Source organism: Serinus canaria, chromosome 5, assembly GCF_022539315.1.
Source record: "Serinus canaria isolate serCan28SL12 chromosome 5, serCan2020, whole genome shotgun sequence".
Taxonomy (NCBI): domain Eukaryota; kingdom Metazoa; phylum Chordata; class Aves; order Passeriformes; family Fringillidae; genus Serinus; species Serinus canaria.
This window is the reverse complement of record NC_066319.1, coordinates 30,264,966-30,288,414: the sequence shown is the minus strand read 5'-3', so window position 1 is coordinate 30,288,414 and position 23,449 is coordinate 30,264,966. Positions and strand designations below refer to the sequence as shown.

The 23,449-nt window shown below is 36.4% G+C and overlaps 1 protein-coding gene across 4 annotated transcripts in view; it reads left to right on the top strand.

Annotated features, from left to right (window-relative positions):
- Positions 1-23,449, top strand: part of EIF2AK4 (eukaryotic translation initiation factor 2 alpha kinase 4) — a 38,504-nt gene that overhangs the window by 2,772 nt on the left and 12,283 nt on the right. For 2 of the 4 annotated variants that reach the window (XR_007777647.1, XM_018907497.3), the window contains exons 2-30: positions 423-538; positions 1,704-1,806; positions 4,445-4,618; positions 5,493-5,573; positions 6,015-6,163; positions 6,485-6,600; positions 7,261-7,418; positions 7,843-8,378; positions 8,742-8,851; positions 9,388-9,545; positions 9,886-10,298; positions 11,062-11,131; positions 12,238-12,321; positions 13,507-13,629; positions 14,077-14,181; positions 14,423-14,480; positions 15,157-15,236; positions 15,496-15,597; positions 16,182-16,232; positions 17,256-17,492; positions 18,111-18,186; positions 19,795-19,916; positions 20,330-20,379; positions 20,471-20,639; positions 21,151-21,267; positions 21,693-21,758; positions 22,292-22,462; positions 23,039-23,173; positions 23,260-23,367. Coding sequence is in view for 3 of the 4 variants with exons in the window: in XM_018907497.3 (XP_018763042.3) it covers positions 423-538; positions 1,704-1,806; positions 4,445-4,618; positions 5,493-5,573; positions 6,015-6,163; positions 6,485-6,600; positions 7,261-7,418; positions 7,843-8,378; positions 8,742-8,851; positions 9,388-9,545; positions 9,886-10,298; positions 11,062-11,131; positions 12,238-12,321; positions 13,507-13,629; positions 14,077-14,181; positions 14,423-14,480; positions 15,157-15,236; positions 15,496-15,597; positions 16,182-16,232; positions 17,256-17,492; positions 18,111-18,186; positions 19,795-19,916; positions 20,330-20,379; positions 20,471-20,639; positions 21,151-21,267; positions 21,693-21,758; positions 22,292-22,462; positions 23,039-23,173; positions 23,260-23,367 (4,038 nt within the window). In the remaining variant the exon portion in view is untranslated. Of the gene's footprint in view, positions 1-422; positions 539-1,703; positions 1,807-4,444; positions 4,619-5,492; positions 5,574-6,014; positions 6,164-6,484; positions 6,601-7,260; positions 7,419-7,842; positions 8,379-8,741; positions 8,852-9,387; positions 9,546-9,885; positions 10,299-11,061; positions 11,132-12,237; positions 12,322-13,506; positions 13,630-14,076; positions 14,182-14,422; positions 14,481-15,156; positions 15,237-15,495; positions 15,598-16,181; positions 16,233-17,255; positions 17,493-18,110; positions 18,187-19,794; positions 19,917-20,329; positions 20,380-20,470; positions 20,640-21,150; positions 21,268-21,692; positions 21,759-22,291; positions 22,463-23,038; positions 23,174-23,259; positions 23,368-23,449 lie in introns of those variants that run through there. The other 2 variants (XM_050974775.1, XM_050974776.1) reach the window with 2 other exon arrangements.

The window sequence follows — 23,449 nt, the reverse complement described above, 5'->3', positions numbered from 1 at the left end:
CCATGTTGGAAAATAAAACAATGCCTGGGCTAGTCATATAAACACTAAAGAAAAATGCTGTCCTTATGCTTTAATTTGTGATATAAATATCCTGTGTTAAGTTTATTTATTTTTTTCTACTGCTGTCTACAGTAAGCAGATCAAAAGTGTTATTACAGATCCTCATTTTTGCTCAGTCTGAATTATCTTTCTAATGACTGGAACTACACTTATCTGAAGAAGTTGTAAGAATATGCTGGATAAACCATGATAGTCAGTGGACCAGTTCACTCCTACTGAGCAGTGTCAATACATTAATGTATTTTTTTCATGGTTTGGATCGTTTAAGCTGTATTCTACTATACTAGGTTGAGAGTTGAGTGTTTTCATTAAAGCAAAACCAAGCGAACCTTTTCAATCAGAAGTTTTGGTTTGTGTTTCAGGTACGACAACCTCCTGAAATTAATTTAGTTCTGCGTCCTCAGGGATTGACTGGTGCTAATGAAGTGTATGCCAAAGTTGACCTGTGGGTCAAGTGTCCACATACTTACCCTGATACGTAAGTGAACATTAAAATATAACCTTTTTTCTCTGCTTTCTGTAGCCAAGTCTAAGTTGAAAAGACATGTAGTTTTATTCATCACTCTTAGTCTTGCTTTCTGCATGTCAGTATTTATTAAGCCTGGGGTATTTTATAATATGCAACTCTAAACTTTGGCACCTGAATTGGATTTAGTCTTTTGTGCAGTGGAGAGTGATAGGGATGAGTTTGTCAGCGCAGAACTGCAGCCCCAGCTTGCAGTTTGGAGATACATAACCACAGGTGTACCTGCTGCTGTCTTAGTGCCCTTGTTAAACTTCTAGAGCTCCTGACTCTTTCACCTGAGACAGACTGAATCTCCTTTCTATTTAAAGCCATCTGTTGTTCTGTTTTCTGTTGGATTAGCTTTTGGAAGAGTTCTCCATAGAGAGTGTTGAAGGAGTTGCAGGTGATGAGCCTGCCCCACCATTTTGTGTTGGCAAGTGATTCTTGGGCTAAGTGTTGCTCTGTGCCCTATTTTGTTCAGTCCTTATACCACTGATAGTCCAAAATATAACTCCCTTCAGTCCATCCATTTGTGCTGTGGCATGAGTGCTGTAGAAGGAAATGCTGTTCCTTAGTGTGTGATAGCTCAGTTATACCCTGTAACAAGGATGTAACAGCTACTCTCTCTTTTTTCTTTTTTTTTTTTTTTTTTTTGTTTAAAATAACACATCTACAGACATTTTGCTTGTTTACTTTATTTTAAATATTTTAAAAATATAGCTGATATTAATTTATTGCATTTGTTTCTTAGGGTTTGTGTTACCTGTATAGTAGTGGTAAATAAATTTTAAACATCTAAATGTTATGTTAGTAATGTTTTAAATGGCTTGTTCAGTAAGTTAGTGGTTAGGAACTGAATTACTAGAATGTGCAGGGTTTCTTTGGTAGTTCTGCTGTTAAATGTTACCAAGAGGTAATTTGCAACCGGAAAGTTTGATGATAGGGAATATAATACAGTATTTCTGACTTTATCTTGTATATGTAATATTTATATTCTGCTTATTTGAGCATTGGCTAATTGCCAAGTGACTGTGAACTCCATTCCTTTTCTCTCATACAGTTTTTATCAACAATCTGTTGCTTTTTACACTCATTTTTTCTAATGAGGACTTTTTTGTGTTTTGTTGCTGTTCCACAGAGTACCAGAAATACAACTAAAAAATTCAAAAGGCTTGTCAAATGAGAAAATAAATGAACTAAAATCCAGACTAGCTGAATTAGCAAAACAGCGCTGTGGAGAGGTAGGAGCTTTTCACTTCCTTGAGAAATATACTCTGAACCTAAATAGTTCTAAGGTGTATGGTATAATATAGTGGGATACGTCCATATTGGAAGTGTAAGGTGCATTGCTTTTAAGGAAGGAGGGACTGTCTTTTTTTGCACTGTTTCTAATTAAGGAAAGTTCAGGCTATGGATGCTCTCAAAATCCATGTATAAATACTGCAAGCTTTATTCCTCTTTAAAGGTTCACGTTATTAGGTTTAAAGGTTCTGAGTTATTTGGCAGTATGAGAAGTGATGTTGACTGTAAACCTGAGAGCTTCCTGCACTTTTTGGATTGATTTGAATATCACAAGAGGCCCTATCTGTTTAAGCAAACAGTGCTTACCTGGGGAGTTTTTCCATGTGATCTTGTTTGCCTAACGCTACTGGACAAGAGGCCTTTGTTCCAGCACCAGCTCAACACTTTGAAGTACAGTCACTCCATGCTAGTGTGCCTTTTTTTTTTCTGTGTTTAGGAGTAGTGATATTTGAGTTTCCCTGGAACTGGGTAAAAAAGGAAAGATAGAGAAACATGGGAAGCGTAGACCTTTTAAGGGATGTTATACATCCTCGGGTATGTCTAGTATTAGCAGTACCTTTCTGTTGTTGAGGACTGAAATGATTCAAAGAATTACAAGCAAACAAAGAATTCTTGGTGAAAGCAAGGGTTTTGGTATGTTTCTTATCACTATTTGGAAATGTTGCAGGTGAACACATTTGAATAGCTCCATTTGTCTTTTTAAAAGTGAATATTACACAGCTGTGGACATTATAATAGGCTGAAGTGGGGTAGTATTTTGCTTTCAGTTTCCCAAGCCTGTCAAGTTCACAGGTTTAGCAAGAGCTAACTGTCATTCACTCCTGCCACATCAAGCCTCTTTTCCATTTGAATACCATACTTGTGTTTTGATTGCCAATTTTTCTGCAGATACTGTCACAATAACTTTTAGCTAGATATGTTCTGTTCAGTAACCAAGAATTTTCTCTGATTTTTCAGTATCTTTGGAAATTAGCAGTTTAATAAAGTATTCTAGAATTTAGGGCAGGGGGGTTGTTGTTTGCTATTTGTTTTTTTTTTAATGACAGTGCTATGGACAATTCATAGGCAGTACAAGGATTAAATTCTCTAAGTAAGCACAAAACTGTGCATTGTATACTTGGTCTGCTCACAATTGACCACAAGAATTATTAGCCTGTAGGGCTTCCAAGTCCCGGTTTGATTTCAGATCTCATTGAAAGGACCTAAAAATATGTAATACATTTTCCTAATGTTGATTTTCCGAAGAGAGAGTCGGTCATGCTTGCTCCAGAAATGTGTAGATGTGGTTTTGAATTACATGTATGGTACACATTTTGTATGAATGGCATATGCAGTGCTATCCTGAATTACTTTATCTGCAGTGAAAAGGGAGATACCTGTCAAGGTAGAGAGAAAAGTTATTCCTTATTAAATTGTATTCTGCGATAGAGAAAGTTTGACAATACCTCATAACTTTTCTCTCTACCTTGACAGGTATTCCTTATTAAATTGTATTCTGTGATACAGAAGGTTGAAAATACCTCAACCACCTATTGAAATTGATCAGCAGACTGTCAGTGGTTTTTTTCAATTATTGAGTTTCCTCTTGGTTTTGGTGAGGTTTTTTAATACATATGTGTACATGCAATGATTACCTTGCCTTCTGAATAGGGAAAGATAATCTATTTGCACGTGTCAGATTTATGCATATTGTGCTGTTCTTTCTATTTTGAATTGCCTCCTGGCTTCGTTCTTACTTTCAAGCAGGGGATTCAGTGTTTGAGTCTTCTAAATGTCACCGTATTACAGGCAGAAGGTACAATTTAATTTGGCTGATCTCCCACCTGTACATGCAAATCCTGCTCAGTGGTGCTGCTGACTGCACCTTTGTCTTGAACTATTCTTTAATTTTAGAGCTAAAATGGTCTCTTAGCACTGGGAGTGCTTGAATTAATAAGGTGATGCTACTAGACTACTGAAAGCTTAAGCCTTGACAGGTCAATAGATCATCAGTAATTCAAGTAAACAGTAACTGAAAATTGATTCCAACCTGGCAAACCATGTAGCAGAGTTTTCAGTGCAGTTCTTATTTTAGTCATTGTGGCTTTATGAATATGGAGCACTTTATGTGACTTTATAGTTCTAAAGGGGAGACTGCTTTGCAGAGGAAGGGCTGGATTTGTGGTTAGCAGTGAAATAATAACTATTTTATAGTAGTAGGTATAGTAACAGATAAATGCAAAGGATTTGTTCTGTTGTAGCTCATATGTTGTAAACCCATATCTGTGGAAGTAGAAAGATTAAGCCTAAAAGAAGATGAGAAAATTATTTTTAAATTTCACTTTTCTGTTAGAAAAATAAGATGGCTTAGGTTGTCTGTCTTTCAGTAATTTTTGCCATCTTTGCTACTGTGGTCAGGGATTTTTCCTGTTACAATTTGTTAATAAATTGTTCTGACAGAAAATAGTGAAATATGATAAATTCTCCCTGATAAATAACAAAATTTACAGTCATGCTTCTGCTGTGTTGCTTTTTTGGGGTGGGTAGCATTTGGCTATCATTTGACTCTGCATTTCATTCATACCTATTTTCTTTCAGGTGATGATATTTGAACTTGCTGACCATGTACAGTCTTTTCTTAGTGAGTATAATAAACCACCTTCCAAGTCTTTTCATGAAGAAATGCTCAAAAATCATCAGAAAGAGCAGGAAAGATTGGCTCAAGAGGAGTTGCGTAAGGCACAAGAAGTTAAGAGAAGAGAGGAGCAGGAGGTAAGAGTAATCAATGTATGAATAACCCTATATTCTTAAAAAGAACATAATCATGATTTTAAAATCACTCTGCATAATGGTGAGTTTTAGTGAATTACTAACTTGTCACACCTGCCAGTATGAGTAGGTCAGTGTGTATTATATGAACTATCTGATGCTGTAATTGTAATATTTTAATGATGTGATTTTAACCCAGGGAAATATTTGTGCCTGAAACAAACCTAAATGTTGATTCCCGATCCTATAAAAATCCCTGATCAAGAGGACTTTATACAAACATTTAAGCTAAGGTACATAGTAAGTGCATTCCTTCCTAAACTAGGAAGTGTTAGCCAGGCAGACAGGTATGATTACCTGTCTTTCACTCTTAGGGTGACTGGAACATTCACTGTGACCAGCATCTCTAGAGAGCAACAAATTTTATCTAAAGAGATGTCAGACCACCAATGTCCTTCAATAGAAATGAGAGGATTCATCCAGCTCTCACAGGGGCTAGTAGTGTGAAGTCTCCACTCTGTGGGAAATATGGACAGAATAGATCTGGTTTTTAAAAGATCATTTGGATTTATCTATCTCCCTATCTTTTTTTTTTCTTTTTTTTTTTTTTTTTGGTGTGTGCATGCAACTTTTTTATTGGGTCTAGCAGTAGAAGTAATTTACAATTCCATTCTCCTGTATCATACAATTGATGCTAATATCTTCCTCAGGAGAGCTAATTTGACTTCTATTTTTTTATTCTTATGATGTCTTCTAAGTCCTCTTTCAACACTTCCAAAAAATCAGCATTGTAATTTTTTACTTTTAAATCAGGGTAAGATTTCAGCAGTTGCATTGCTGGTACTGTTGCATTTCTAACAACTGAAATTTATTTCAGCAACGTGAAATCCTTAACGAGATTCAAAGAAGGGAGGAAGAGAAAAGGGAAGAAAGAAAAAAGAAAGAGATTGCCAAACAGGTATTCTTCCTAAGCAGGTGTGCAAACAAACATTGCAGTAAGTTCTTCCCAGTAGTGTAACAGTACTTGTAAAAATTTGAAATTTTCTTGGACATTCTTTCTTATTCAGGGCTTCTAGTAGATCTAAATTAAAATGGGTTCTTGATTATTTCTGGGGTTTATTTCTGGAAAACACAAGCATCTTGAGTGTACCAAGGTGGATATCTTCAAACAGACATAGAAAAAAGCTGTTTCCAGTTTCTTTGCATTCTTGCCATGGACAGTGCTGAAATGTCCTTTCTGAAATCTCAGCACTTTTTCTTTGGTCTCATGTGTACATTTATTATGAAAACATATGTCTTCTGTACTCTGGATGACTCCATAGAATAACAACTAAGTACTTGCATATTTTGATGATAGGAGTGGCTTCTGCACTTACTTGGTGTTTTTCCTGATTTTTAGGAACGTTTGGAAATAGCTGCTCTGACAAATCAAGAAGATTCTCACAGGAGAGATACTGCAGGACATAGAGTTGCTTCACGCTTAAATGGGAGCTGTTTGGAACATGGGGTGAATAATAAACACCGACCAAATTCAGCTGGACGTTCCAAGTATGTCAGTTTGCATGTGGATTTTTAAGATTTATTTACTTCTTTGTTTTTTTATTTGGGTTTTTTGGTTTTTGTTGTTGTTGCAAGCATTAGATTACAAAGTGAAATTTGAAGGCAAGCGAATAGTGTGCCATGCTGTTGACCTTTTCATTTTGGTCTCTTCCTTGCCACCTTTCCCCTACCTTTATTTGTCATGGTTTAACTAAGCCACATGCTGTGAATAATTTGGGAACTTTCCAATTTTTAAGTTTTTTATTCAACTTCTAACTTTGCATATACTATCTTTCTGAGTTGGAGAAAAATGTTCTCTTCACATTGCAGACGAGAGCGCCAACTTTCTGTTAGTAATAATGAAGAGTCCCCTGGAAATCACGAAGTTCTGAACTTCAGCACAAGTGGTGCTGGACAGCTTACTGTCCATAAAGGAAAATGTCTAGGTGAGCAAAATTACAATTGCAACTTGAAATGCTGGGGTTTGGGATGCTTTCAGTAACATGTGAAACCACTGATAAGTGCAGGGCTGGAAATGGATACTTACTCTCCTTCCATTGCTGCTGGTAGCAATGCATAAAACCAGCAGGTTCAGCAGAAACATTAATACAGGACATGACAGGAAACTGAGTTGGAAGACCTCCATGGAGTGTCCACATGGACAGATCATCAGATGTTTTCATTGTTTGTTTTCAATATAGCACTTCCTCAGTGGATGGATGAACAGCCTGAAAGTCTCTTGAGAATGGAAAATTTTATTATTTTGCAGTTTGAGGATGAAAAATTGTGTTACTATGGGTAGAACTTGGCATTCTCTAAGCAGGAAAGTTGTTCAGTTATTAAAACTTGAAATTCTTGAAAATGTGCAGCAGTTTTTTGTCATCGTGTGATTGCTTTCATTTGAGTACTGTTACATAGCACTCAGTCTCATCAAGCCTGATATCTTCCATACTTACTAGATAGATACATGTCTTGTCTAGTTGTAAGTAGGTTTATGTTTCTGACTTTAGAAAACAGACTTTCTGGTATTTATTTAACATTTGCAGGAACTTTTGTCAAATCCTTAGAAACAAAAGAATGTTCCTCTTCTCTCCCTTTGTGTATAGGCAGAGATGAACAGCTTGGTAAATCTGTCTACAATGCCCTGGAAATTCACAGTGGAGATTTTGTTCTAATATATGAGTGGGTTCTGCACTGGCAAAAAAAGATGGGAAAGTTTCTTACAACTCATGAAATAGAAAAGATTGAGAAGTCTAAGAAACAGGTAATGCTTGTATTTTGCATTTGGCTTAATAAAAATTAGGTGAGGTTCAGTGCTTTTCTTTAGGCTGCTAGTTTATATTAAACTTGAGAGGCTAGTAATGAATTTGAAAATGCTAATCTTTAGCATATCTAAGCATGAAAGAAAATGAGTGTGTTGAAGTATTCAGGAGTTCCTTTACAATAATACAAATGCAAGAAAGCATGTTTGCAAGTATGCATAATAAAAACTTGAAATTCTGAAGAAAGAATGAATCAAGCTTACTTATTAAAATCAAAGCTGTACTTACTCCAGTTCACCATACTTCCCTTTAGAAAAGTATAAGGATGTCATATATTTTCTAAGTATTTTGTTTGTGTTACGTATTTTATTAGTAGTGTGTCCCAAGATATGACAAAATCCATGTTTTGTTGTGTTTCTCTACCAGCTTCAGGGAGCAGAAACAGAGTTCAACTCACTGGTGAAGCTAAGTCACCCAAACATAGTACATTACAAATGCATGAACCTCAAAGAACGGGACAACTCCATTGTGGTGGATATTTTAGTGGAGCACATAAGTGGGTGCAGCCTTTCTACATACTTGGACAAAGAGACTCCAGTTCCCGTTGAGCAGTTGCGCCATTATGTGATCCAGATCTTGTCAGCTCTCGACTACTTGCACAATAATTCAGTAGTGCACAAGGTCCTTTGTGCTTCCAGTGTCCTGGTGGATGCTGAAGGAAACATCAAGGTCACAGACTACAGCATTTCCAAGCGCTTAGCTGACATCTGCAAAGCTGATGTTTTTGAGCAAACCAAGGTTCGTTTTAGTGAGGATGGTCTTCCCAACAAACCTGGAAAAAAAGGAGATGTATGGCGTCTGGGCTTGCTTCTGCTTTCACTCAGCCAGGGCCAAGTAACCAAGGAGTTCCCAGTTGCTGTGCCTACCAGTTTACCTGCTGACTTTCAAGACTTTCTAGAAAAGTATGTTTGTCACATTCCTGTATCTTTTTGTCTTTGATTTTTTTTTTGTTTGGTTTTTCTTGGATTTTTTTTTTAAGATTTTAACAGTTCTTTAAATGATAGGTTCTTCCTGTGTTGCTAGTGGTAGTTTTTATAGAAGAGGTTGATCTCATGGCTCAGGCTGCTAATCTGGGATTTGGGAGAGTAGGTTTGGTGCTCGTTTTCTCTGCCACCAAATGTGCATCACTGTGAGGAGCCATTTAGTCTATCTTTGCTTCTGATTACCATCTAAATGATGGAGGTAATAATTTCTTAGACATAATAAGAACTCTTCTAACATTTATGTCAGACATGACATAATTCTCTCTGTGGTTTGCTAACCAGGTGTGTTTGCTTGGAGGATAAAGAAAGATGGACTCCTCAACAGTTGCTACAACATAGTTTTATAAACATTCCACGAATAAAAATACCTGTAGCTGAAGAAAATCTAGATGGTAAGATTTTCTTCTTCCTGTATTCTGCTATGTAAGTGGACTACATGCCTGCAGTAAGAAAAATTGAGCTGTGCTACAGTTTCACAAGGCTGCACAAGTGTGTTACATTAACTAACTTAAAAGCTAGTGTGATCTTTAACTTCTCTGTGCAAATCTGGCTGGGGTGGACTGACTACTGGTTTTTTGTTCTGTAGAAGCAGCTCATGCTTTAAATGAACCTGTAAACTCATCCACCTCCTGCATGGTGTAAATATAGATTTAACTTTGTCCTTGGCAGATGGTGTTCTAATGAGACTTTTCCTTCTTATGTTCTTGTTAAAATCATTCCTTTGTCCAGCATAATTCATGTTAGTAACTAAAAACAGTATTAAGACTTATGCTTGTACTCGAGCTTTACACAGCAGAGCACTTCTGTATTTTAGGGTTTAGTTGCACTTGAAGTTATTTAGATTTTGTCTCCTCCTTGCTTCTTATTTTACAGTCCCTAGTGCCTTACCCCCATATTGCCAGTGACGGTAACTTTGTCTTCATTGCAGATTCAGCAGGTATAGATTGCATAGAGACAGTTGTACCCAGCAGTCAGATATCCAGTGCTTCGTTCTTCACAGAAACACAGAGACAATTTTCACGATACTACAATGAGTTTGAAGAGCTAAAATTACTTGGTAAAGGGGCTTTTGGAGCAGTCATCAAGGTATGGTATAAAAATTGTTTCCTCTGTGGAAACCTTTTTGAGGATGTTTGTTTTCTCTGAAGCAGAAAAATATATTCAATGTTTGCATGGTTTTATTTACTGTCCGCTAGTGCTGTGCCTGTGTTGAGGTTTTTATCTGGAATTGAATAGTCTGAAAAGTTTCTTGTGAGAGGTTGCTGGGAGACTGTGGAGAATCCTGTCAGTATGGGGAACCTTGCATTTGAATTGTAGTAATTTTCCAGGTGAAAGGAAGACTTCCTGTTTCATGAAATTATTCTTCTGTCTCTGCTTGGTAAGGCATTTGTAAGCATTTGACTTTAGATTAATTTGAATTTTGCAGGTGAGAAATAAGCTTGATGGTTGCTATTACGCTGTGAAACGTATTCGCATAAACCCCAGCAGCAAGCAGTTCCGGAGGATTAAGGGGGAAGTGACGTTGCTTTCCCGCTTGAACCATGAGAATATTGTGAGGTATTACAATGCTTGGATAGAAAAACAAGAAAGCCCTGTCCCCACTGTGTCAACATGTGAAACAACTGACGAGAGGAGAATGCCCCCCAAAGCTGGTCTCTTCATCCTTTCCACTGAGGAGACAAATGATGTGGAAACTAATGCTCCTCCTCCGTGTTTGACAAGTTCAGTTGAGTGGAGCACTTCATGTGAAAGATCCTCCAGCAACAAATTCAGTGGAACTGATCAGGAGTCCAGCGATGACGACGATGATGGTGATGGCGTGTTCTCCCATTCAATTTTGTAAGTAGGCTTCAGTACTGGCACTAAAGGGAGCATGAGCAGAGTTAGTTTTTCTTAGTTTGTGTCTTCCCATTCTCATTTCTTTTATCAGAAGTAGTTCACTGTATTTTATTCTGTCCCCGTGTTCAAAACCAGTGTATTTGCCAGCAGTTATGTAGCCAGGAAGAGGAAGTTTTCTAGCTAAGGATTGTCAATCTGTGTGGAAAATTTTTTGGTGTAGGCTTCTTGAAGCTGCTTATTTGTGCCAGAATGCATGACTGCTTACCTTATGTTTGACTGTCTTTTCCAGCCTTGAGAATAATTTTTTTTAATAAAGAATAACAGAAGCACTACAAATCTTGAAAAATATCAAACTTGCCCTTTTCTGTTTTGTTTTTTTATTAGTGCATTCCATACCTCCCTCTGTGTATGGCTCAGTTCTCTCACTCGGTGTTTTTTTTGTATAAGCAATTAAGTAAATTTCTCTCAGTTTTGCTTACTGGATATAGCAATTAAATTTTACTGATGGCAAATATACACCTTCCCTTTTAGAACTGGACTGTGAAAGGAAGTGTTTCTTTGCAAGCAGGGTGCTTTTCTGGGTATTGTTTTGTTTTGCTCTTTTATTCAAAGTGTATAGAAAGTCTTCAGCAGAAGCTTAGATTTTTTTCCCCCCCCAAAATAATTTCCAAATTCTTTAGTAAGAATTAGGAATTTTGCAATTTTACCATTACTTGGTATGCAGAACTTATCAGATTTTTTTTCTTTCTGTGTTTTTAAACAGGCCAACCACAGATTCTGAAAGCGAAATAATTTTTGAAAACGAAGATGAAAATAGTAAAGGTCATTCTCCAGTAAGTGTAAAGATAAAGTTAGTGAAAATGAAAATATAATAAAATAGTCTTTGACAAGTAAACAGGTCAGTTGAGAAGTTTTATTTCACTTCTGCTGTAATTACAAAAACATAACCTTACCTGTCTGTTAGAGTAAGTGTTGTGCCATGGTGAGCATCCCTAGAAATCAGTCTGATGCAGCTAATCTGGATTCTGTTTCCTAAAGTGCTTATTGAGATAAATATGAGTGTTTTTTCAGTCATGACCCAGGTTACTGCAAGTTTGTGTGTTTATGATTTAACAGTTAGCCATATGCATTACATGGTCTTACAGCCTCTCAAAGTTGAAATTCTATTCTGCCTTTAGATTTTAACCAATATATGTGTTCATTTAAAAAAAGCAGACAAAATACATACTGCTAGCAGTCTGAAAGAGAGGGGAAGTCAGTATAATGACTAAGGTTTTAGTTGATTTTAAGATTGTGTCACAGCACTTGCTGTGGACAGTGAGTGCACTGTATCACTAGAAAGCTAATGCACACTCTTCTACAGCATTTACAGTAATGTCACTGCCAGCCCTGATGATCTGTAACATGCTTTTTTTTTAAAGCTGCATCTCCTTCCTCTTTCTATTATAATGTACATTGACAAGAAAAGGTTTTCAGTATATAATTTAATAATATGGCAGTGAATTCTTTTCTCAATATATCTATGTATATGTATACACACCATACCAAAATTGTTGGTTGAGGGTGGGGGTTGCATTGTTTATCAAGAAAGCTTTCTGTCTTCTAGTATCAAATCTTACCTTTCTCTTTTTTTAATATGACACAGCTTGAGATTTTGGATTCATCTAGTTCTTCCAGAATTCTTTTCCTTCAGTGTCTAATGATGGCAAAATGCTATTCATTTTCACTTTGAGAGTTGGTCACACCTGTTTTTCTAGTTTATTTAGATGCAATAGTATTACAAAATTTCATTGTATTATTTTGCTCTTTTTCCAACTATCTGTAGAAGCTGAGTTCTCATCAGGGTATTCCAGCCATTAAAGAAACAGTAGTACGTGTAATAAAAAAGTCTGCACATCTTCCTGTAGCTAACTGTTCTGTTGTTTTCATTGTGATAAAGAATGAAGAAGGCAATGAAAAGAATAGCCATGGAGGAGAGGACAGGACACCAGTCATTCAGACAGTGCATTATCTGTACATTCAGGTACAAATGTGCTCCTGTGTTCGCATGAAAGGATACAGTTTATTTCAGCCTGCAGAGACTGGTTTTCATGAGAAATACTGACCTTTAAAAATGCAAACAAATAAGTTCAGTGCTGTGTTTTCATTAGATTGGTTTTCTGAAGGCTTGGCTGGTGGAAGGCACTGTGCAGTGCACATGGTTTGTTGTGCCTTCCAAGGTTCTGTATTTGTACCTGGACAGAACAAAGTTTTGTAGTGCCACAGTGTGTAATGGGATAACTGGTGTTGCTCATGTGCAAGTACAAGTTGGCAATTCCTGATCTAACCATAGAACAACCCAACCAGCCAGCCTTTGAGTCTGTGGCTTTCAAGTCATTCTTTTGCCTTGTGCTTATTTGTTGAGAATATCCATCCCAATCCCCAGCACTGCAGCTGGTGTTCCTCAGTTTGGTTGTTAATTGGTGTTAATTCTCCCTATGTGGAGTTGAAGTCTACCTTGCTAAATTCCTGAGGGAAAGTTGTCTTTCACAGATGTGAAAACTTTCTAATTATCTTCAAAAGCCCAGTATTGTGTATGCACTTTATTTTAATAGAAGTCAGTAATCTGTAAAGCCATTGTATGGCTCTAACAGTAGGCACACAATCAAACTCCTGCAGGGTTGCAGCTTCAGTCTATCCTGCTGATACCTCCTTTGTGTTAGGAGTTAATCAACTTCTCCCAGAAACTAACTATTTATAGCTATATATCATAGCTAACTGTTCTGTGGTGATGTGCAATATTTTGGAATGCACTTAATGCTAGAGCTTGTCTGGAAGGAAGTTACAAATAGATGGAATTAGTTTTTAATAAGCTTGTTTGTATGTGTTGTGTATATTCATAATAAAAGCAGTTAAGACACCAAGTGTAATAGAGCCAGAGATTGTGGTTTGGCTTGGCTGGTTTCAGTTTTTGTTAATGTTTATGTTGGAGAATATGCTACTCTGCAGGCTCATACCTGCAGGCTCATTGTCCCAGAAAATGAGGTAGGACCCAGAAGTGAATGCATGTTTATAGCCAAAAGACAGTTCTCAGGAGAATTCCAGATAGCTGATTTTTTTGGTGGTACTATTTGCTCCTGAGCCCAGGCAGTAATAGGTGTACAGATACAAGTTTCAGATAATGTACTGTTCGTTCTTCCCCTTTCCCCCTGTGTATGCACAACTGAAGATGGAATATTGTGAAAAGAGCACATTAAGGGACACTATTGACCAAGGGTTACATGAAGATACCAGTCGGCTTTGGAGGCTTTTCCGAGAAATTTTGGATGGCTTAGCTTACATCCATGAGAAGGTTAGTAAACAGAATAGTTATGACCTGTACATAGTATCTGTGTTAGGCCTCTTTCTCTGTGGGTTCTTCATTTTGGAGCATGCGTTAATACGTTTCCTCTCTTTGCCCTTTCCATTATTAGTCGGTTCTTAGGGTTTATTATATTTTATCATGAACATGAATTTTATAATAAACCACTTCAGATTTTGCCCATTAGTCATAAAAATTTGACCATCTTTTAAAAACATTCTGTTAGATATCAGGTGGCACTGAAAATTGTTTCTGGCTTCTGGGCTACAAATGATAGTCTATCTTCAAGACTGATCCTTAGTGTCTTAATGCAGCAAGTCTCCCTCTATATTAAAAGTATGTAATATGATTTTACAGTCCATTATAAGCACTTCTATTCTGAATAATGTTTATTCTTTAATATTCTGTGGGTCTTTTTTTTTTCTCTTCCTGTAACAGGGAATGATCCACAGAGACTTGAAACCTGTGAACATTTTTTTAGATTCAGATGATCATGTGAAAATTGGTGATTTTGGTTTAGCTACAGATTATCCTGCAAATGCAGTAAGTACAGCTTAAAGTGAATGAAAAAACTCTTGAATTTGGTGATTGTAATTACTTGAAAAAGAACAAAAAAACCCATAAGTTAAATGACCACAATGTTTATATATTGAGAGTGCTCTAAATTGCTTTTAAATTTCTAAGGTTCTAGAATTAAACCATGCACTGCCAACCCAAGTGACAAGAACAGCCAACAGAAGTATTTCATGTGTCATTTACAATTTGACTGTTTTGCTGGTTTCAGGTGGTCTCTAAACAAGAGGAAAATCTCTCGGATGGTTCTGCTGTGTCTGACCCATCAGGTTAGTTTACATTGCAACTTGTTATAAATTATTTTAAGCAAGCATTTATATTCTGTGGTCTTGTATAGGCTGTTAAAATTTCCATTTGTTCTTGGAAAATTAAATTTCTCTTTATTAAAGCCAGGAGTGGGACCCCCTGGCCACCAATTTGGGCAGCTATGTTATAATCTGGCTGTTTTGCCTATTATCTAAGAATTAATTATCTTCCTCTGCTAGCCTTCTGCCTTAGGTCAGTGCTTCTCTCACGGTGAGGTATAGAGAGAGCCTGTAGATCTGTTCCATCTGCACTTGTGTTCTCTTGCCTATATAGGACAATTTCAAGACTTCAGTGTCCTTGGTTGATTGGTTTGATTTTAGCTAGTCTGAATATGGTGTTTAGAGGGAACTTTAGTACATGGTATGTTTAAAGACAAATGTAATGGCAGTGAAATTTAGTTGTAACATTTGTGTGCTGACCTACTACAAGTTTGTAAAGCAATAGATAGGTTTAGTTACTACAGACAGACACGGATAGTTGACCTGTGAGGGTGAGAACTGTCTGTCAAAGTATTCTCAGCTGGGTCTCTCTCTGTAAGGACTGCACTCCCACCTAGAGAACATGAACAAGTTTTTTCTTGATATGCTGCATTTTTCTCTGACTTTCTTGAAACTGCTGCTCTCATCTTTTGCCACATAGGTAACTTGACAGGGATGGTTGGCACGGCTCTGTACGTCAGCCCAGAGGTCCAAGGAAGCACTAAATCTACATACAATCAGGTACGATTGGAGTAGACTTAATGAAAAGGTAGCAAGGAATCTAAGATGTAGCAGGTATCATTTGGGTTGTGTCTTCTAAAAAAAGAGCTTTAAAAACAGATGATAATAAAAACACACAAAACGACACAGAAAAAAACCCAGCCTTCTCTCCAGCTTTACATTTTACCTAAACGTTTGTTGGGATTTTTTTGCTCTGCTATTTTTGTCTTCAGAGAATTGATAGGTACTATATACAAGTTTTCATTTTTTTCTTCCTTAGAAAGTGGACCTGTTCAGCCTAGGTATAATATTCTTTGAAATGTGTTATCATCCTATGAATACTGCATCAGAAAGGATCTTTGTTCTTGGTCAGCTAAGGCTGGTAAGTACACAGCTATGAAGCATACTAATTCTATGCATCAAATAATATGTTAAGAGAAGCAAAAGGATGCAAAATATAGGAAAAAATGTTGCATAGGGAGTGCTCAAAAGCAAGGTTTGTAAAATGTATCATGAAAAGTGAAGAATACAATTGGAGCTAGTGCACTGACATTCCTCTAGTGCACTGCAGATTCTGATGGTATTGCCATCAGTCTGTGTTCTGTCTGTGAAATTAATTATTACATGTCAGATAAAGAAATCATCTCTTCAGTATACTTAGTTTCAGGCCTGGTGGGCCTTTCTCAGGAATCAGTTGGTATTTGTAGTTGGTAAATGCTTGTGATTATGGGTTGTACTTTCATTGCACAGAGCATCAAAGCATTTGTCTTCCTTTTAGCCCCTGAAATAAATTTAATTTGCCATGTGGGGGTTGGTTGGTTTGTTTGGGTTTTTTTTTTCATGGGCAATGGAAATGCTTTGTTTTGTTTCGCTGTTTAATATGTAGAACTTAAAAGTAAGACTAATCTGAGCAATCTGGTCTGCTTGTTGAAATTCAAATGTGAATTTTGGTTTTTGTTTTGTTAGCCTGCGATTGTATTTCCTAAGGACTTTGATGAAGTCAAGCATGCAAAGCAGGTAATTTTGAATATATTTTAAGTATTAGGTATTCCTTCTCAGAAAACATTGATTATAATTTTTGCTCCCTAATTTCCCACTTAATTCCCCACCTAGTATTCTCTGCCAAGTTCTTATTACATGATATTAGAACACAGTAAGGAAACAAAACCTCAAAAGAATACTCTTAAGTTGACATGGAAATGTATTTACCCACAAAATTCTCTGAGCACAGTCATGAACAAATTTAGAGTTCACTGGCACATCTTTAAAGCTCTAAGGGACAATTTTGACTTTTTATGCTCAGAGAAATGGCAGCTCAATTGTTTAACTTTTTACTTAAACTTTTTGAAAGAAATATGTGTCACACAACAGAAAGAGATGTGCAAAAGCTCAGCTGGCTGCTCCAAGCTTGACAGAGCTGCCAAGAGCTGTTCTGGAGGCCTCCATGGCAGAGTAATGAAGTGATAAGGAGCAGTGTAATCTTTCTAGACCATCTGGAGATGGCTTCATTCTTGTGCTAATCAACTCTTTTCTTGACCATTAGTATTAACTTTTAGTGTGTTATGCTTGTAAAACAGTAATCTGCATGTTACTAAGGACCATAAAACATTTCCATTTTGTACATTTTGCTGAAATATGCCAGGAAGATGCCCCCTACTCTAACACTTGTTCCTCTCAAATCTTTCATTTCATGCATGCAATTCTGCTTTTTCTCTTAACTTTCTCTTAATTTTGTTGATAGAGAGATGCAAGAGGTAGCATACCATGGAACAACAAAGGAAAAGGATACTACATGTTTTGTCATCACTGGAGGCACATTTCTAATAATTTGTGTGGTTTAGTTAATTTTTTCAGATGATAATAAAAGACATTCATAATTTACTAAGCAAATAATATCCATCCCAGAGATTCAAATTCTGCTGGTTTTTTCCCCTGTAGAGTCTCAGTTTGTTATTGAATTGATGTGACTACCAAGTTTGTTGCAAATACTGGTAACTTACAAAATGTTTCTAATCTGTAAAATTTTGATTTAATTTGTAGAGATTGGTTATTACATGGCTCCTCAACCATGATCCTGCAGCACGACCAACAGCTGTGGAGCTGTTAAAAAGTGAACATCTTCCACCACCACAAATGGAAGAGTCTGAACTCCATGAAGTCCTGCACCACACCTTAGCAAACGTTGATGGCAAAGCCTACCGGACTATGATGAGTCAGATATTTGCACAGCGTATATCTCCAGCAATAGACTATACTTATGACAGTGATATGCTGAAGGTTTGTAGGTGTTCAGGGGAGGTGTTCAGGGGTTGGCTTTGTAGGTGTTCAGGGGCTGGCTTTTCCCTGTGTTGAATTTTTTAAAAATATGCTTATATGGGTAAGCATTTCTGTAGCATTTCTGAGGGAATTGCATTATCTCAAGATTCACCTGTGCACTGGTTCCCACTTAAAACTACAGTCTCTGCTGTGTGGGTTTCAGTAGCTGCTTCCCATTTGAGCCTTACATTCATTCTTCAGTGAAGAAACCGGCAGTGTTTGTAGCAGCTAAAGCTTTAAGCTTATGTCCAGATGATACTTTGTTTACTCCTAATTCCTGTCAAATTAATGACTGGTTGTCAGCAGAAAGTATTGCCCCTGGATGCTTTTTTCTAATTGATGTGATTTCTCTTAGTTTATAGCTCTTGAATCTTAGAAAATCTAAAGAAATTCAAGGTAACACAGTACAATAATGCTTCATATAGCTGTAGTTATTTTTTATTATGTAAGCATTGCATTTTTTTGTAGCGGGATGAGGTAGCAGAATGTTTATTGCCTGTATTACATGGAATGATTGTCTACATGGAGTGTTCATCACACGTGAATTATATGTGTACTTTTTATTTGTGATGGTTTCAGGGTAGTTTTTCTATTTGGGCAGCCAAGATACAGCAGCATGTATGTGACATTGTCAGCCGGATATTTAAAAGACACGGTGGGTGTGTTTACAAAAGTCATTCACTTCCTTTTTTGTGATTGAATGGATTTAAAAGAATGGAATGTATTTACTGCTAGAAGAGAAATCAGAAAACGTGTTCAGTAGTTGATCATTTGACGTTTTTATGATGTTTTATTCTGTTATTGTCATTCCAGTAATAGCTACTAAGATCAAATCTGAATGATTTACATTTTCTGTAGAAAGAAGAGTGAAAATCTTAATTACATTTTTGAATATACATGGTTGTTCTGATAAATCTCTATGAGGTTTTAGAGACACAGGCTGTTACACAAAATCTGGATATGAATACAAGGCTAGCTCTGTAGATCAGGCATCCATGGAGCACAGTAACCTCTCTCTGAACAGCCAGAATTGGAAGAGCATAAGGGAGAGCATGGAAACAAAGCAAGCGTGTAGTGGTACTTGCAGTGATATAATCTTGGAGCTGCTTTGCTGTTCAGGAACTTCCTGAGCCCAAGCTGATGCCATGATATTTAATAGTCTCTGGTTTTCCTATCCAGGATCTATCCAGTCATTAATAATAGTATTTGCTTAAAATTATTTTTTGAGAAGGAAATTTATGCAGCCACTGTCACACTTGGAATGTTATAAATTGTGTTGTTTTACAGATGTTCATGATACTATTTTATACAAAAATACTGAATTTTGAAATGGAAACTTTGCATTTTCCAAGTAAATCATAATCTGATTAAGCATGATCAAAATTTGGCAATATAAAGAGTGAGAAGCTGAGAAATACAAAGTCAAGGATGGGTTTACCTCTTCCACAACTCCTTAAAACTTGACAGATTTGGGAAATTTTAGGGACTGAAATGTCTTCCTACTTTTGGAAAAAATAGGGGATTGAATATTTCTTTCTTTCCATTAGATTGTGTCTGACATCTGTAATGGCTAGAAGAATTTCCTTCTATCTGGGGCACTTTTTTCCCATTTAAAAGTTAATGTTGAGTTAAAATCTAATTGAGTTAAGCTTAAATAAATTTTCTAGTGATTCTCAATCAAATATTAAAACAGGAAACTATTTTCCAGTAATAAATAGTATTATTAATATTAAGGGTTCAATGAAGATTGGATTCATGCAGATAAATGGTCACAAAATGTAGCCAGGGGAAAAAAGGTATTCATGAGGTTTTTAAATGAAACACAAACAATTCTAGTTTGTTTTTGAGACAGAGCAACATGTCTGGACAAAATTTGTTCTATATGGAACTGTCTCTAAACCAAAGCAGTACTTGCTACCAGTAACTGCAGAGTTTCTCATCTTTCATGTTTCATATGTCTGCTTTCGTGAAAGGTGGTGTTTAAAAGAAGGAAGGCAAGGTAAGGATTCTGCTGGGCTGTGGAATTGACAGCTCTCTCTTCTGTGGCCTCCCTGCTGAGCCCAAGAAGCATGCAGCATAGGCATAAACCAAAATTTGACATTCTTTCTTTAAGTATGGAAGAGGAAAGTCCATTAAGGACACTAAATGTAATTTTTTCGCTTACAGATTGACATAATTATGCCCTGCAAGGGTGTTCATGAACTTGTAAAAAGCAGGTGTTCTTCTGAAATGAGAGATAATAGTGTTTTCTGATTTTGTGCAGGAGCCATCAAGCTGCATACTCCACTGCTGATGCCCAGAAATAAGAAACTGTATGAACATAATGAAGCTTCATATTTCATGGATCACAGTGGGATGCTGGTAATGCTTCCTTACGACCTCAGAGTAAGTAGCATCATCTCTGCAGGCAAAGCTTCAGAGGGCTTGGAGGGTGCTGTGGTAGAATTTGGTTTATGCTTACACTTCTTTTGGCTGCTGAAATAGTGTATCTTTCAATGTCTGTTCTTGTTCTCCTGAGTTCTGTGCTCCTCCTCTTGACAGCTGGAGCCCTGACCACATTTTGAAGAAATAGCGTTTATTTGTTTGTTTTTTTAACATAGGTGAAAATAATGTTTTAAATGAAAACTTGCAGCAGGATGGTTAGATTAATATTACTTGGCTATGTCAGGTGTTTTGGGGATTATATTACACTTGGGAGAGTACAAGTGTAATTACACAGTATAATTCATCTCTAGTTCCAGAGCTCAGTCAAACCAACTGTTTGGTTTCAACAATTGTCATGTATTTTGTTTTTTCAGATTCCTTTTGCAAGATTTGTAGCTAGAAATAACATCTCCAACTTGAAAAGGTAAGAGATGTAGAGGTGATACTCTGCACTGATACCATGCTTTGACAATGACTTCTGAAGAGGCTGATTCATTCTTCAATGTTTCCTTTAGATACTGTATAGAGCGAGTTTTCAGACCTCGGAAGTTAGACCGCTGTCATCCCAAAGAACTCCTAGAATGTGCATTTGACATCATTACATCTACTGGAAATAGCTTTTTGCCTATAGCAGAAACAATTTATGCAATTTCAGAAATCATTCAAGAGTTTTCAGTCCTACAGGTAGATTCTCTAATCAGCCCCTTTCCTCTCTTTTCCACCCAAAATTTTAATTTAACTCAATATTTAGTTTGATGTGTTGTAAAAGGATACTTCCTTTAACTTAACCAGTACAGAACTATTGTCACATTTAATCTATAGTCACTTACAGAGCACTGTCATAAAAAATGTGTTTCCTAGGTAAACTTAAAATGAAGCATATGTTTATGTGCAAAGGAAATAACTGAATCCTTTATAGTACCATTGAAATAATGTCTTTCTTCTGTCAGACAAGTGACTACTGTAGAATGGGACAAGACTTGCCATTCTTTAGTTAGAGATGAAAGGTAAGGTAGTGAAAGAAGTGGTTTGAAGTTAATTTTGGACTATTATTATTATTAAATGTTTAGGAAGCCTCTTTGTTTTGTGGAGGTTGGGGGTTTTGTTTTAAGAAAACAGAATGCAAGTAAAACTTGGCTTTTTCATTCTTTCTTCGTTTTTTTTTTTTTTTTTTTTATTATTTATGCTCTTCTAGGAAAGAAATTACAGTATTTATCTAAACCACACTGCCTTACTGAAAGCTATACTTTTGCACTGTGGGATACCAGAAGACAAACTCAATCAAGTCTACATCATTCTCTATGATGCTGTGGTAAGGCATTAGTTATTAACCTGTCCTCTGTAATCATCTCTGTAGAATATTCTATTTTGTGGGGCTATCTCTAAAAATGAATTACAGCCCATTGCCAGCCTAACCAGGAGTATACTCCTGATACATAAAAAGGCTGGCTGTCTTTGGGCTGTAAATGTAAATTAATTACTTTCTTGTTACTTCTGGATTGGGAAGGTTCAAGGTGATTCTTAAATGTGTTTTTATGAGAGAATTATTCACTTGTCTAATCAAAAACTGACAGGCTAGTCAATAAAAACATTTTAAAAATTAAATTTAATATATATTTTAATATCAGTTAGGTCTTTTATACTTTAAAAGCACAGAATATAGGTGAAATTAATTTGAATAATTACAGTAATGCCTTAAACACAACCAAATGCTGTTTTAATCTGTTTTTCTCGTAGACTGAAAAGCTAACTAAAAGAGAAGTAGAAGCCAAGTTCTGTAATCTTTCTCTCACATCAGCTAGTGTAAGTGATCTTAATTCAGTGCTAATTTCCCTGTAATTTGTCATAAGTCAGGAATATTTTATTTTCTTTGTAATTTTATCAACCAGAAGAAGAAAAATAACCTGTTACATGTGCTGTTCAGGTCAATCCCTTTGCAAGTGGCCTGACTTTGTTCTCTGTTCTCTCTGAAAGTCAGTATTGCAGCTTGTTCTCTAAACATGTGAAAGCTAATAAAGGGTAAATGGAATACTGTGGAGAGGTATTAAATAAAGAGAACTGAGAGAAACTTCTAAAAAAACTTATCTGCAAATGTTGAATGTGTGTAGAGTTGAAGTTAATTTCTGGGTAGTCTGAGACTTGTGTCTGCCTATTTTTTTTCCTCAACTGCACTAGGTAAAAACAGCCTGCTAGCCAAAAAAAAACCCAGAAAAGGCAGATGTCTTACTCCCACAAATAGAAAGTCAGATATTTTTCTTGTTTTTAGATGGGACCTATTATGAATGTTGCCTGTCTTGCTATGTATGCTTATAATTTTATTTTTTTTTTGTTTTTAGCTTTCTCGACTCTATAAATTCATTGAGCAGAAGGGAGAAGCAAGTAATGTATTTCCCTTTCTAAACACAATGATAAAACAAAAGCCAAGTGTCACTCAGCTGCTGAAGCATGGCATGAAGGATTTAGAGGAAATCATTGGTCTGTTAAAGCAACTGGGAATTAAACTTCAGGTTTGTAAAATGCTCTGCTAATAAATTAATGGAATTACAGGGCTGCTGTGCAATGTAACATGCCAAGAAATCAAGATATTTTACAATAGAAAAAGCACATGCAAGTGTTTTGATGGCAAATAATACTGAATTGATATTTCTTCCTTTTTTTCCCTTTTTTTTCTTTATTAAAGATGCATTTTAAAAATAAGACCTTTTCCAGTCAGAAGGCTCTGCCTTAACTTATCTAATGACACTCAGACTTTTTTCCTTTCTCCACCCAAGACTGAAGAGCATAAAAGAGGGGATTTAATAAATTTTGAAACAAACTGTAAATATTTTAAAAATACAGACATCTAATGACTACTGAAGGCCTCCACCTTCCTTGAAGCTTGCTGTTTGGGTTTTGTGCTACAGGTTTCTTGAGATGCTGTAAGATTAAAGCGCCTTTAATTTCCTTATTTGTCACTGTATTTTAAATTTTTGGAGATAAGGAATGTTCCCATATGTCTTCCTTATGTGAAAACAGTGTTTTAAATCCATGCTGCTAAGAGGAAATTAATTATATATGTGCACATATTGATTTTTATTTTACAGATCTCTATAAATCTGGGACTAGTTTACAAAATACAGCAGCACAATGGTATTATCTTTCAGTTTATAGCATACATCAAAAGAAGACAAAGAACTGTGCCTGAAATTCTGGCTGCAGGAGGCAGATATGATCATCTGGTATGTGCTTATCTCTTCTAGTAAATTTTAATTTCTTTTAACCCATTTTGCCAAGATCTTCCATTCTGTTTTTTTCTTGTCTTGAGATTCCACAGTTTAGAGGGCCGCAGATGGTAGGACCAGTTCCTTCAGCTGTTGGAGTCAGCATAGCTATAGATAAAATAACTGCTGCTGTTTCCAGTCTGGAGGATTCTGTAAGTCTTTTTTGGGGAGTGGGGAATTTGTTTACTTCTGACAGTTCAATAACCTAATTGTAGCTAGAGATTGGACAAAAAA